This window comes from Aegilops tauschii, chromosome 7 (assembly GCF_002575655.3).
Source record: "Aegilops tauschii subsp. strangulata cultivar AL8/78 chromosome 7, Aet v6.0, whole genome shotgun sequence".
NCBI classification, from domain to species: Eukaryota; Viridiplantae; Streptophyta; class Magnoliopsida; order Poales; family Poaceae; genus Aegilops; species Aegilops tauschii.
This window is the reverse complement of record NC_053041.3, coordinates 127,128,282-127,142,770: the sequence shown is the minus strand read 5'-3', so window position 1 is coordinate 127,142,770 and position 14,489 is coordinate 127,128,282. Positions and strand designations below refer to the sequence as shown.

General features: G+C 48.9%; 1 protein-coding gene across 1 annotated transcript; it reads right to left on the bottom strand.

Annotated features, from left to right (window-relative positions):
- Positions 1–5,262: 5,262 nt before the first annotated feature.
- LOC109760624 (omega-amidase, chloroplastic) lies at positions 5,263–7,628 on the bottom strand. Its single transcript, XM_020319438.4, has 10 exons — positions 7,549–7,628; positions 7,224–7,418; positions 6,882–7,106; positions 6,703–6,796; positions 6,419–6,493; positions 6,252–6,330; positions 6,114–6,129; positions 5,936–6,022; positions 5,737–5,819; positions 5,263–5,650 (listed from the first exon to the last, which is right to left on the bottom strand). The coding sequence occupies exons 2-10, from the start codon at positions 7,356–7,358 to the stop codon at positions 5,572–5,574; spliced, it is 873 nt and encodes a 290-aa protein (XP_020175027.1). The 5' UTR covers positions 7,359–7,418; positions 7,549–7,628; the 3' UTR covers positions 5,263–5,571.
- Positions 7,629–14,489: the final 6,861 nt, after the last annotated feature.

Genomic DNA, 14,489 nt, shown 5'->3' with positions numbered 1-14,489 from the left:
GTCAACGACGACCCCTCCTTGCCAGAGCAACCAGGCAAGCCCCCCCTTTGATCATCCCGATATCGCCCATTCCATTCTCTCATGCTTGCATTAGATTTTGCTACTGTTATTGTTTGCTCCTATTCTGATGCATAGCCTCTTTTGTAACCTGCTCATTGTTACCTACCTGCTTATCCTAAACTGCTTAGTATAGGTTGGTTAGTGATCCACCAGTGACCCCCACCTTGTCCTTGTTGCCCCTGCTTCATCATCGAAGACCCGATCAACGGGATCGAAGACTAGGCCCCGGCACCGCACATCACTTTCCCCTTAGTTGCTCGACACTGCTTGGTTACTATTGAGTGCCGAGGGTGAGACCTCTACAGCACTTCTGATGTTAACCCTGTAGTGTAGCTATTCGGTTGTGGTCATCGAGGGTGATTCCGCCTTAACCACTTCCGATACGACTCTGTCGTGCAACCCCTCAAGTGTGAACCTCGGGGGTGATTCCTCTTACGTTCACCTTGATGATTACACCGAGTGGAATATACCGGGGGTGATTCCTCGGGTTTTACCCTTGAATTTTGGACACACAGTTACTATGGTTACTATGACTTTACACTGAACCATGTTACTAAAGACGGGTCGGCCCTGAGGGGTACCCGCGCGAGCATAATTGCGAGTGATGTGGAGTTGGGTTGACCTGGAAGGTGCCCGCGAGATAATTACGAGGCGTGGCCGGGCATTCCTAGCCCTTGCCGCAAGTCCTCGAGACGGGGCGACGGGGTCACATCTTTCGTGAGTCTCTGCTTGTTACCGCGCGTTCCTAATCCACTACGATTTGGATATTTGATCCGAGGGGCCTCTGGCCTGATAGCACTAACCATCACGTGGGCATTGTATGGGCGTTCTGCCTCGTATGCATCAGCCGAAGCTTAATAGACGTCATGCGATTGAGCGGCGCGCGCCGGGTTGGACTGGTAAGCTCCCGCCTTTTTAAGGAGGTAGCTAGGTCTGCTCACCGGCCGCCCACGCAACGTGCAGGAGTTCCCGGGGCGATGGCCCATGACCCCTGGGGGCATAGGTTTAGTCCGGCGTGCTTGACCTCTCTATTAAGCCTAGGTCGGGTTGCGGCGTATTGTTTGGCCGAGGCCGGGCATGACCCAGGAAAGTGTGTCCGGTCGGAGTTAATCGAGCGTGGTGGGTAAGTTGGTGCACCCCTGCAGGGAAGAAAACATCTATCGACAGCCTGTCCTACGGTAACGGACACTTGGAGTTGTATCCCGATCGATACAACTAGAACTGGATACTTGTGATGAGTAATGGATTGTGATGATAACTGGATAGTATGGCTTTGGGATTGCTTTCTCGCAGGGAGTCGAGAAAGGATCTCTGGCCGAGGTTGATAACACTACTACTACTTTAGTTATGCTACTCTACTCCCTCTTGTTGCTGCAAGATGGTGGTTTCCAGAAGATGCTAGTCTTCGATAGGACTAGGCCTTCTCTCTATTCTGGCATTTTTGCAGCCCAGTCCACATATACAACCTTCCTTTGATAATGTTGCATATGTAGTGTAGATCCTTGCTTGCGAGTACTTTGGATGAGTACTCACGGTTGCTTTGCTCCCCCTTTGCCCCTTTCTTCTTCTTTCCGGTTGATGCAACCAGATGTCGGAGCCGAGGAGCCAGATGCCACCGCCGATGCCTACTACTACGTGGAGACCGACGACGATCAGGAGTAGTTAGGAGGCTCCCAGGCAGGAGGCCGTGCCTCTTCGATCGTGTTGCTTTTGTGCTAGCCTTCTTAAGGCATCCCTGTCCAACTTATGTCTGTACTCAGATATTGTTGATTCCGTTGACTTTTGTGTATTCGAGCTTATGTATTCGAGCCCTCGAGGCCCATGGCTTGTAATATAAAGCTTGTATTATTATTTTTGTGTCTAGAGTTGTGTTGTGATATCTTCCCGTGAGTCCTTGATCTTGATCGTACACATTTGCGTGTATGATTAGTGTATGATTGAATCGAGGGTGTCACAGCTGGGCATATGAGACACCCAGGCCCACACCACTGCTCTGATTTGTAAACTTGTTGCCAAGGTACTGCAGGATAATGACATTCCCTACTATCAATGGTTTGCACAAAGGTACTGTCGGCAAAGGATTTCTAGCATCATTTCAAGCAGTGACACAGCCGTTTGGAAGACAACTAAAGCCTGCATACCACTAGTTATACACTCCACAAGTTGCCTCTTGGGAAATGGTTCACTCATCTCTTTTCGCCGAGATCAATGGCTACCAACCGAAAGGTTGCACATAGCCTTCCCTACACTATATTTTTTCACTAGAGATCCTCACTACAACATTTCCTCACAGTCCAGGCAAGATACATGAGCCCTCAAATTACACCCGAATCTTTCGCAGACAGTAGTTGCATAACTCGTCCAACTCACGTTGTGTTAGCTGATGTTGAACCATAACACAATGGCCGGGGCAGGCGCTTATCATCCTTGCATCGCTCAGACATGACTACTTCTTCCTTCTATCGTTTGTTGACCTTAGTATCATGGCAATACCCCAAGTTTGTTTGGCATGCTATCATTCCACTCAAACACAAGGTCTTCTTGTGGTTGTTTTTTCGTGGACGTTTGAACATCATGGACAGCATGTCCGCAAGCACTGGAATGGCATATGCCCTGTCGCGGACTGCACATTGTGCCCTGCTACTGAATCCATTAGCCACATCATTTTGCGGTGTCAGTTAAGCTATGGGCTATGGTAGAAGTTGGGCATTGCAAACACGGCCACCAATGCTGCAAATATCTCTGATTTTGTGGAAGTTGTTGCTCAGCAAAATACCTTTGATCGACCTCTGGTGTTTGCTCTTTGTTGCCTGCATTGTTGCTTCATGGAACGCGAGGAATGACCGCACTTTCAACAAGAAGCTTTGGTCATCTGTAATGTTATCTTACAATGCCGCAGAATTACAAAAACTTTGGAGTAACCTTGCGATGCGGCAAGTAGATAAGGAGACGATCCTGTTGTGGACTGATAGACTAAGCAGTTGATTTCGTCTAGGCTTTCAGCCTATCCTTATTTCTTTCTTTCTTTCATATCCTTTCTTTGTTACAAAGGGGAGAAGCTCTTAATGTTCACCCAAACTTATACATGTAATTGACTGCTGGTCATCCAAGCCACGGCTCGTTTTGAATGCATAAGGTAGACAATGGTCTACCTTTTACTCTTTAAAAAAAAAGAGCTTCACTCACCGGCTTTCTCCGGCGGTGGCAAGGAGAACAGAGGAGGAGGAGGAGGTGGTGGACAAGGGCACGACGGCTAGGGTTTTCACCCACGCGCCGCCCCCTAAGGATGACGCAACACATTTTTCTTCCACGGTTCATTTTATTTTCCAGCTATTCAAAATTTTATCGATAGTTCACTCTAATTCTCTCTCGTTCGCCGCCTATTATATGCATCTATTGTTATTTTTTGATAAGTACGTTTTATTTACTAAAAAAATACTGCACCGAAGCGATACAAATGCAACAGCTCACACCTACCAAGGTACACACAATCCATACAACAATTTTTTTTTAATTTTCACCGGGGGGAGAAGAAATCCTCCCCACCTGAATTGTATTCATTTGTTGCCTATAGGCTTTGCAGCCTAATACAAGATAGGGTTCAAGTGAACCAGAAGTACAGGGGGCACGGGAAGGAGAAATAAAGAAAAACAACACACAGATAACACATGGCGAGGGGGTGGACACAACACAACAAGGGGCACCACGGACGCTCGAACTGCAGCGGCGAGCCGAGACTAAACCATGACACTGCACCATCGACGCAATCGAAAAACACCGGGCAACCAAGATTGCACAATGCCGCGACACCACCTGTGTCATGGGGTACATTCGAACGGTCACGCCGGGCCGAGACGACGCCACGGCACCTGTGTGCCACAGGTGTAGTCGGAGGGCATCACCCGGCATAGAACTTCACAGAGCACACCCAAAACATCACAACAAGGGGCACCACGGGCGCTCGAACTGCAGCGGCGATCCGAGACTAAACCACGACACTGTGCCATCGACGCAATTGAAAGGCACCGGGCAACCAAGACTACACAACGCCGCGACACCACCTGTGTCATGGGGTACATTCGAACGGTCACGCCAGGCCGAGACTGCGCCACGGCACCTGTGTGCCACCGGTGTAGTCGAAGGGCATCACCAAGCACAGAGCTCCACAAAGCACACCCAAAACATCACAAGACCGGGGATGAAGACAATGCCATCAAGATGGAAAACGACGGGACGCGTCGCCGCTGTCTCGGCCAGCAGGAGGCTGACCAAGGATTTCTCCCCATCCATGGTCACATCCGCCACGCGATAAGTCACAGAGCAGCCGCCAGTAGCGTCGGGTAGCGCTGGAATGGACGGCCCCAGATCCAGGTGAATCCAACCGGCGGAGCCACGCCGGCAGGCACCCTTGACGCCGAGGGCACCAGCGAGGAACCGGTGCGGCGCCCCCAGCGGGAAAAGCCACGAACAGCGACAACCCACTGGGGGAACTGGGAGGTGGAGGGCTCCAAAGTCGCAGGAGCCATGACGCCACCTTCGTTGGTGAGCACGCCTAGAAGCACGACGACGATGGGGGGCGGTGGAGGCGGGGAGACGTGGCGGCAGAACAGTAGTTGGCGACGGCCCGATGCAAGGACGCGGAGCAGGGGCGGGGTACAGCAATGAACGGCGGATGGGACTCCGCCAAGGCAGCCACGAGGACGGGCTGTGGTAGCGGCGAGCGGTTGAAGGCAGGAGGCGGCGGAGGCCGGCACAAGGACGCGAAGCAGGGAGGTGGGGCGCAGCAGGGGACGGCGGGTGGAGCATCCGCCGAGGCAGCCACCAGAGCCGGCCAAGGGCGCCGAAAGCACGCAGACAGCGGCGCACCGGCCGGATCTGAAGGGAGGGGCGACAACCGGCAGCGGGGCGGCGACCAGATGGAAAACCGAGCCCAGATCTGACAGAGCCCTGCGCGGAAGAGGGCGAGGCAGCAGGGCTCGCACGCGCGGGTGGGATGGATCCCGCCGCCGCCGGCCGTCGCCGGGCTTTGCCTGACGTCGTTTTGCCGGCGGCGCCAGGGGGATGGTGGCGGGCGGGGAGGTTGTGGCGGCGGCCGACGGGGTGCCCGCCCGAGTCGCCTAGGAGAGACGACACGGGGGGTTGGGGGGGGGGTGTTCTTGTGTTTTTGGTGTAAGATTTTTCCATACAACAAATATCAAAGTCTCAAAGAGGAAAAACCGTCTCTCTCAAAAAAAAGAGGAAAAACCTCCTAGTAATCGGATTTTAGCAGAATCCGAACTACTCAAATACACACGTCTTTCTCTCTGTGACGAAACATCTGGAGGTAATCCACATCTAGTTCACTGTAAGAAGAAAACAAATACAGTATCGGGGCATCCCGAATCTCTGCATGCCACTACACAATTTTGCAAACCCCGTCCTCTGTTACTGAACCCAGCATGTGAGCAACACATGCAGACGTGGCCTTCTTCAGCTCTCTGCACTGCATTTCCATCTCCTCGAGCAACGCAGCTAGCTCGAATGTTCCCTCTGGACATCGATCAGCCTGTACAGATCCCCTCTACCCTGCGTTTCCAGAGGGAGGCTCTCCCTGCAAAGATTTTTCCTCTGACGCCTGAGCCCAAATAGAACACAAGCCCAAGTACAAAATCAACTACAAAAAGATGAGTCTCATACCTGACAGCTTCAATCAAAGATAGGTCAATCTCGCCGATGACGGTCGCGTCCTCGTGCCCTGCCGCCGCAAGAACCTCGCCAAACTAGGACAAAAGAAGTGGATGCCAACACGGTTAGCTTCAACCTTTGGCCGGAGTCCAAATTATCAAAATGGAGCAGTCAGCAGAACTCTGCTTCAGTGATGTGTGCGTAGTCTTACTGGTCCGATGAGGCTTGAGTTGCCCCAGACCACGAAGTCCGACTGTGAGTTGGGGTCTCGTGCAGGTGAGCAGGTCGCCACGAACAGCTGAAACCAAGACAGTTTAGAGTACATGGATTTCAGCACAGTGAGGAACAACTTCAGGTTACATTTAGTATAGTAATCAGTTGAAGGTCACCTGATTGTCGACAGCCCTGACCGAGTGAAGTTAGCAGATCCATGGGGTAAAAAAGAGAGAATTAGCTAACTACTAGTATCTGGTAAAGGACTGACGGAAAAAAGTGACAGAACAGTTGGAGAAGAGAGATAACTGAACCTGGACTTCTGCATAAGGTCCCAGAGGAGCTGCCCGGTGCTCATGTTGAACGCAGAAGGGTAGCATATCAAGTGTGCACCTGCATGTTTGAGAAGGGACTGGATTTTTAATGGACACGACAGACGCTTGCGTCGATTGGCATCAAGGACTGAACTTGTAAGGCATACCTCTTGATCGATACAGCATTGCAAGTTCTGGGAAGCGGATATCATGACAAATCCCAATACCAATCCGTCCAACGTCTGTAATAAGACTACAACGATTTGTTATGATCATGCAAATAGATGACAAGAGAAAATTAAACTGTGCATAAACTTCAGAAAAACGTGTGTGCACACTGAAATATGACGCTCAAGTGCATTCTATTGACAGGCGCGATGCAACTAGTTTTATAAAGCCAAAATATACAGTAATTTTGATCCAGAATTTTCAGCACAAACGGTGTGCACACCTGTGTCAACCACAGTGGGTTCTTGCCCAGCAGTGAAGGTATCGGATTCCCTGAAAGTGATGTCTCTGGGGATGTCGATTCCAAACAGATGCAGCTGGAAAATCTCCCTGGAAGTGAGTCACTGCAGGTGACATGCGAAAGTTTTGATGCAGAAGACGGCATAAGCCTGGCTCCTTTACCTTCCTGTGCTTGGCCTTGATCTCCCCGTCGGGCCCGACCACGCAGCAGGTGTTGAACAGCTGCCCCGAAGCCGGAACCATCTCGGGTATGGATCCGCCGACGATGGTGATCTTCCTGGCAGCGGCCACCTCCGACAGCATCGAGACCGACGGCGAGCGGCCGCCGTCGATGTCCTCGGCGTAGCTCCGCATGGTCTGCATCGCGTAGGGGCAGCTCCATATTTCCTGGAGCAGAGCAACGTCGTCAGAGAAGCGAGCTTCGTGAGCTTCCGTCAGTTCCTGGCTGCTTCGAGGTGAATCTCAGTTCCGTGGCAAGAAAGTAGCAGAGGAGGAGGGACTTGCCGGCAGGACGACGAGCTCGGCGCCGGCGGCCGCGGCGGCCTCGATGCGGGCGCGCGCGCGGGCGATGTTGCCGTGCTTGTCCGCGGTGACCGGCAGCTGGCACAGCGCGATCTTGTACTGTGCTGCCTGTGGCATGGCAAGAGAGCTGAAACAAGCAAGCGCTGTGCCGTGGAAGGAGGAGACGGTGAATCGATACTGAGCAACCGAGACAGAAATTGCAGGAGTGAAGCTTTTTAGAAGAGAGCACAAGATTGTTGGAGTGAAGTGGGAATGAAAAGTTGGAATAGAACGGTGAGAAGCTGGTTGGTGGATGTTGAAAGTGTACCCTGTTGGTTGGCCCTGGCCTGGAGAGGAGGGAGTGGGCGTGGCGAGATTGAAGACCCGATGCTGCGAGTGGAGAGAGAGAGAGAGAGAGAGAGAGAGAGAGGGGAGGGGTGGATGTTGAAGTGTTGAGAGTTGACTTCGTACAGTGTGATTAGAGCAACTCCAACAGTTTATTTCATCCGTAAAAAAGAAGCTGCCGGCAAATTGGAGAAAAGAAAACATTTCCAACCGTTCCGGTAAACCATTCAAACTAGGCCCTTTCTTCCCACAGGTTCATGGAAAGATGACATTCCCGTATACAGTATTTTTTTACGATTTTTGTCGGGCTAGAAACCACCTGAATTTCACTGCGCGCCTTGTCGGAACCTCGTCGGAACCTCGTCGGAAAGCCTCCCAGCACCACGCCCACCATGCTAACGTGTCGCCGCTTGGCGCCACCCTTGCGCCACCGCCCGCACCGCCCCTCGCCGGTGGCTATCACGTGCCTACGCCGGCGGTCGTCATGCGTGTCACTGACTGGCGAGTCCTAAACCATTACCTTTTTTGTTTAATTAAAATAAAATAGAAATGTATTTAGAGGGAGGGGTTTATGGGAATTGACAAAAGTAGCTCTCGGACAAACCTAAATACCATCAGCAAGGTCCTTCATAGCTGCTTCTTGCATTGTTGCCATGGTGATCGGATATGGTCTTCAGAAACGCTGCCCATTGAGGATATATACAATCGTCATGGTAGTACCCCCATGTTGTAGTGGTGCCCGTTGACGGTGTGGTTGCTCGACAGCGCTTCCCGCTACGAAGTTCGTTGATGCACATTGATGTCGTTGTGAGAACTAGACATGCCTAAGAAAGCATGTCAGATCCACAAGTCCCTTTTACGTAAGTGCTTCTAGTATGATGGTGGCCTCTTTGGTTTGACCTTAATACATCGCGCACGAACCTTTGGATAGTTTTTTCATTGCCAATGCATACAATCAACTGAACCAAACATACCTGAAAAAATCTTGCCGCTCCAATAGCAATCAACCTTTTTCTATCCTGCACATTTGATTCTATCAGATACTCTGCTCCAAACACCCGCTCCACGGCGGGAGCAAATCTCACAACGGTCTTTAGACATGTGCTCTCCCTCATCTGGACCATCTCACCAACGACATTAGCGGAGGTACCTAGTGCAAGCATTTCAAAGCAACCGTGCATTTTTGGTTAGTAGAGAACGAGTGTTGTCCGCAACAATCCACGTTGAGCCTGAAGTAGGGATCATGTGGCTCCACTCCCTCCTCCACGCGCAAGACCAAGGGTTTGCGCATACGGAAGCGTCGACGAAACCATGTATCAAAGAATGTTGGTTCGTGCTTAAAGTAGTCCTTGTAGAGCAGCCATGCTCCAACAACCCTATCTCAGTTCAAAACTCCTACCCCTTTGATCTGATCCTTGAACTTGAGAATAGGCTCCAACTCCTTGTCCATCTCCTTCTGGATTCTCATGATCATCATCCTCTCGACATCTTCGTACGAATCTGATGAATTGAAGAACTACTTCTGAATTAATTCATCGAGCTCCTCGTTTCCATACTCCTCATCCGATGAACCCTCTGTATCTATCATTTTGCCTACAAAAAAATCACAAAAAAACTGTTCAGACAAATTGTCAAACACATAAAGGGCAAGGTGTAGTTGAGAATAGCCGAACATACCGCAACAGCGCCCGGGGCGGTGAGTTGGCACGGAGGACTTTTCCAGCGGTGGCGGCGGCTCCAAGGGTCGGGGCGGATGAGAGAGAAGAGAGGAGAGGAAAAGGGATGGTCCAACAAGGTCGGGGGGATTTGGTGGAATTCGTGGTGGGTCCTATCTGTCGAATCCGACATGGCGGATGTGCCTCGAGAGCGTTCGTTTGTTATGTTATGATCCAAATTCATATATATAAAGTATAAATGCTAACTTCTGAGGAGCTGAGTGGAAGCCCCTCGCCAGGATCAGTATTCACCTAGGTCATCTCTTTTTAAGCCGTCGCACGGGATATGATCAGCGTTATAAATCCCCGTTGTTTGTAGCCTCTCTCAATATAGTGAAGTTTAGCTGGGTGGCGTCCATGATTTCCCCCCTTCGTGTTGGAGGTATTTTCCACATTAAAATCTTGTGCCCCGTGTAATTTATTTCATTCACTTCATTCTTATTGTGTGTCATATCTCTAACACAACCTTCGCATATTCGTCCAAGATATGAATATGGGGTGACGATTCAAACGTATATTGAGGTCCTGTTAGATCATGACCGGTGGATGTATAGGGGGAGGAGCCCTAGATGCTCTATCTAGCATGCACAGAGGGCCAAATTTTCTTGGGGTTGAGCTTGAACCGAGATAAAGAACTGCCAAATGGGGCCAGAACTGAACTGACGTCTCGTGTGACCGGGTCCAGGCGACGAGCTCACCGTCAAGAAGGTAAGAGCATCTACACCCGTGGATAGTGATACGTCTCCAACGTATCTATAATTTTTGATTGTTCCATGCTATTATATTATTTGTTTTGGATGTTCTATATGCATTAATATGCTATTTTATATGATTTTTGGGACTAACCTATTAACCTAGAGCCCAGTGCCAGTTTATGTGTTTTCCTTGTTTTAGAGTTTCACAGAGAAGGAATACCAAACGGAATAAAACTTTCGTCATGATTTTTCTTGGACCAGAAGACACTCAGGAGACTTGGAGTGCAAGTCAGAGGAGCCTCGAGGCGGCCACAAGGGTGGAGGGCGCGCCCAGGGGGGTGGGGCGCGCCCCCACGACTTTGTGGGCCCCTCGAGGGTCTCCTGACCTAATTCTTCCTCCTATATATAGTTATATACTCTTATACCCCAAAAACATCCAGGAGAGCCACGAAACCACTTTTCCACCGCCGCAACCTTCTGTACCCATGAGATCCCATCTTGGGGCCTTTTCCGGCATCCTGCCGGAGGGGGAATCGATCACGCAGGTGAAAGTGCTAGTTATCGACTAGAGGGGGGGTGAATAGGCGATTTTTATGAAAGTATTCAAAACACGGGGGCTTTGAAGACAAACAGTAGAAATAAACCTATTGATATGCAGCGGAAGGTAGACTACACTAGACATGCCATAGTCAAGTAACCAATGAAGTGAAAGCACGAAGACTATTAGCAGCTAGGTAGTATGGATTAGGATGGAAGATAGTATGAAGCCAAACAACAACAGTTTCCACTCGGTGAAGACAATCAGATCAGACAGGCATGCATTGACTTCACGAAGACAAACTGTATGTAAAGAGAAGAAAAGGATAGAACCAGTTGCTTGGTGAGGACAAGGATTTGTTGGACCAGTTCCAGTTGCTGTGACAACTGTACGTCTGGTTAGGAAGGCTGAGATTCAACTCAGAAGACCGCGTCTTCACCTTATTCCCCTTGAGCCAAGGACACTTAGTCCTCGCCCAATCACTCTGGTAAGTCTTCAAGGTAGACTTCCAAACCTTCACAGACTTTGTTCACCGGCAATCCACAATGACTCTTGGATGCTCAGAACGCGACGCCTAACTGGCTGGAGGATTCACAGTCTTCAAGTGTAACAAGTCTTCAGATCACGCAGACAGAAAGACTTCAGTGATGCCTAACACTCTTTGGCTCTGGGTGTTTTGGGCTTTGTCCTCGCAAGGATCTCTCTCTCAAATGCTTCGGAGGTGGGTTGCTCTCAAACGACAAAAGCCATGCACTAACTCTGAGCAGCCACCAATTTATGGTGTAGGGGGTGGGCTATTTATATCCAGGAGGCAACCCGGCCTGATTTGTCCAAAATGACCCTGGGTCACTAAGGAACTGACACGTGTCCAACGGTCAGATTTCAAACACACGCGACAGCTTGACTTGGGCTACAAGTAAAGCTGACTCATCCAACTCTGGATAAGATTTGCTCTCATTTTCTTCGCTCGAAGACATAGGATTTGGTTGAGCATCACATCAGTCACTCTGACTTTGTTCACTTGGACCCCACTTAACAGTACGGTGGTTCCTATGACTCAACAAGGAAGAAAAGGAAACTACGAAACAACTATGTCTTCGCACTCCATAGTCTTCACGGAATGTCTTCTCAAGTCATAATCTTTGTTGTGAATATCTTCACATACCAACATTGTCTTCAATGTCTTCACACATTTTTGGGGGTCATCTCTGGTAGGTAAACCGAATCAATGAGGGACTACTACGTGTGTTATCCTGCAATTCTCACAAACACATTAGTCCCTCAACCAAGTTTGTCGTCAATACTCCAAAACCAACTAGGGGTGGCACTAGATGCACTTACAATCTCCCCCTTTTTGGTGATTGATGACAAACTGGTTGAAGTTTTCAACGGGGATAAAAGTATGTGAAAGTTTAAGGATTAAGGCATTGTCTTCATAAGCAGCAAAAGGCTCCCCCTGAAGATGTGCATATAAGTAGTTTGCTTTTGAATGCAAATGCACATGGCAGGTTTTATCCTTTTCAACTTATGAAGACAATTCATCATGCATATAAGATATAATGAATATAATGACATGCATAATGAAAAATGGACGTCTGCGGAATGACTTCATGCGGGATTTATCATCGCATCACAGAGTAGCAGAAAAAGTAGCAGACGACCATCGAGTTTAAGTGTTACAACCCAAAGAACCAAATGTATCAAAAGACGAGAGTTGTAAACACTTGGCAAAAAAATAGTGCAACCACCCATAAGGACCCACTTGAAGACTATCAACTCATATGCTTCTTCCCCTTTTGTCAGTAATGACCAAAAAGGTTTGAAGACATAGAGCATCTACTCGTTCCCATCAGGAGTAGATGAAGGTGCAGGGTCGACGCTGGAGTTCGGTGGTGCAGAAGGGCCTGGTGCAGTGTCGAGATGCAGTGCTACCATGGTTGGTGAAGTGGCGTCGTCTTCTTCATCGACGACTCGAGAAACAACAGTTGCAACCGAAGATGAACGCTCAGAATCTTCAATGGATGGAGTGCGGCGCCAGCTTGCATTGCGTGGAGGTCTGGAATCATATTTGAAGCCCTCAGAGAAGCCATCTTCGCGAAGATCTTCTTTAGGCATAGTAGTGTGAGACTCTTCTAAGACCGCCGACAGGCTTCATGGGCAACGAACGAGTTCTTGGTGGCCAAGTTTCTGATGTGATTGACGTCCACCAAGATACTCTACATCTGACGCTTTAGCCAGTCATGGTGCTTGTCCTGCTTCTGATGTAAGGCCACAAGAAGCTCTCGGTCATTGAGTACACGAGAACGCTTCCGAGGCCTTTGGGCGATTGTACTAGCCGTGGCTTGAGTGTTGGCACGATGTGGCTCACGCATATTGCCAGCCAGTGGATAAGCGGTAGTTGCAGCATTTGGAACATGTATTCCTTCTATTGGTTGCGTGAGCTTTGACGATCAACGTTATGAAGATATAGAGGCTCCTTGGTAGGATCAGGGTAGATGGCTTCAACGGACAGATCAACCTCAGGCAGAAAAACAATGTGATTGTGCGCTGAGGGCTGATAATCAACAGTGGAACGAAGCTTAATCAGGCGCATCACCCAGGGAGCATAGAACTTCAGGCCAAACAGATCAATTCCAGAAGCAACTAACTGTCTAATGAAGAAATCCTGGGAATTGAATCTGATGCCATTGACAATATAGAATACCAAAGTCTTCATGGTTCCTTCAAGTTTGGCTTCAGATGAATATCCCTTGACTGGCCATAGAGTACACCTCAGAATATGATAAACTGTGTGGGGCAGGTACTCAAGGTCTTTGACGAAGAATTCCTTGGGATAGTCAGCATCTGGAGGCAATGGCTTCATCATACTGAGCATCTGACCCATATTGGGTTCAGGCCTCTGAAAGATACTCTGCAGTTCATTATTGTGAAGTTGACAACCAGGCTCATACAATTCACCTGGAGTGGGCAGGGGAGTAAGCTCAATGATATCTTGAGCTTTGGCTTAATGGTGCATGTCACCTATCATCCACTCAAGGATCCATGTCTTCGGATCCATGTTGTAGACACGAATGTGAAGTGTGGCATAGAACTGCAGCAGAAGCTCTGCATTCCAGTGCTCTTTATCAGTTACAAACTACAGAAGGCCAGTATCTCTAAAGCAGTCCATGAAGGAAATATGCCCTAGAGGCAATAATAAAGTTATTATTTATTTCCTTACATCATGATAAATGTTTATTATTCATGCTAGAATTGTATTAACCGAAAACTTAGTACATGTGTGAATACATAGACAAACAGAGTGTCACTAGTATGCCTCTACTTGACTAGCACATTAAATCAAAGATGGTTAAGTTTCCTAGCCATAGACATGAGTTGTCATTTGATTAACGGGATCACATCATTAGAGAATGATGTGATTGACTTGTCCCATTCCGTTAGCTTAGCACTTGATCGTTTAGTATATTGCTATTGCTTTCTTCATGACTTATACATGTTCCTATGACTACGAGATTATGCAACTCCCGAATACCGGAGGAACACTTTGTGTTCTACCAAACGTCACAACGTAACTGGGTGATTATAAAGGTGCTCTACAGGTGTCTCCGAAGGTACTTGTTGAGTTGGCATAGATCGAGATTAGGATTTATAACTCCGACTGTCGGAGAGGTATCTCTGGGCCCTCTCGGTAATACACATCACTATAAATCCTTGCAAGCAATGCAACTAATGAGTTAGTTGCGGGATGATGTATTACGGAACGAGTAAAGAGACTTGCCGGTAACGAGATTGAACTAGGTATTGAGATACCGGCGATCGAATCTCGGGCAAGTAACATATCGATGACAAAGGGAACAACTTATGTTGTTATACGGTTTGACCGATAAAGATCTTCGTAGAATATGTGGGAGCCAATATGAGCATCCAGGTTCCGCTATTGGTTATTGACCGGAAACATGTCTCGGTCATGTCTACA

Excerpts from the sequence above, each read along its gene's own strand:
- LOC109760624 (XM_020319438.4), bottom strand. The coding sequence starts at position 7,358 with ATGCCACAGGCAGCACAGTACAAGATCGCGCTGTGCCAGCTGCCGGTC. Across the intron at positions 7,107-7,223 it reads CCGAGCTCGTCGTCCTGCCG|GAAATATGGAGCTGCCCCTA; the intron begins GCAAGTCCCTCC and ends GCTCTGCTCCAG. Across the intron at positions 6,331-6,418 it reads AATGCTGTATCGATCAAGAG|GTGCACACTTGATATGCTAC; the intron begins GTATGCCTTACA and ends TCAAACATGCAG.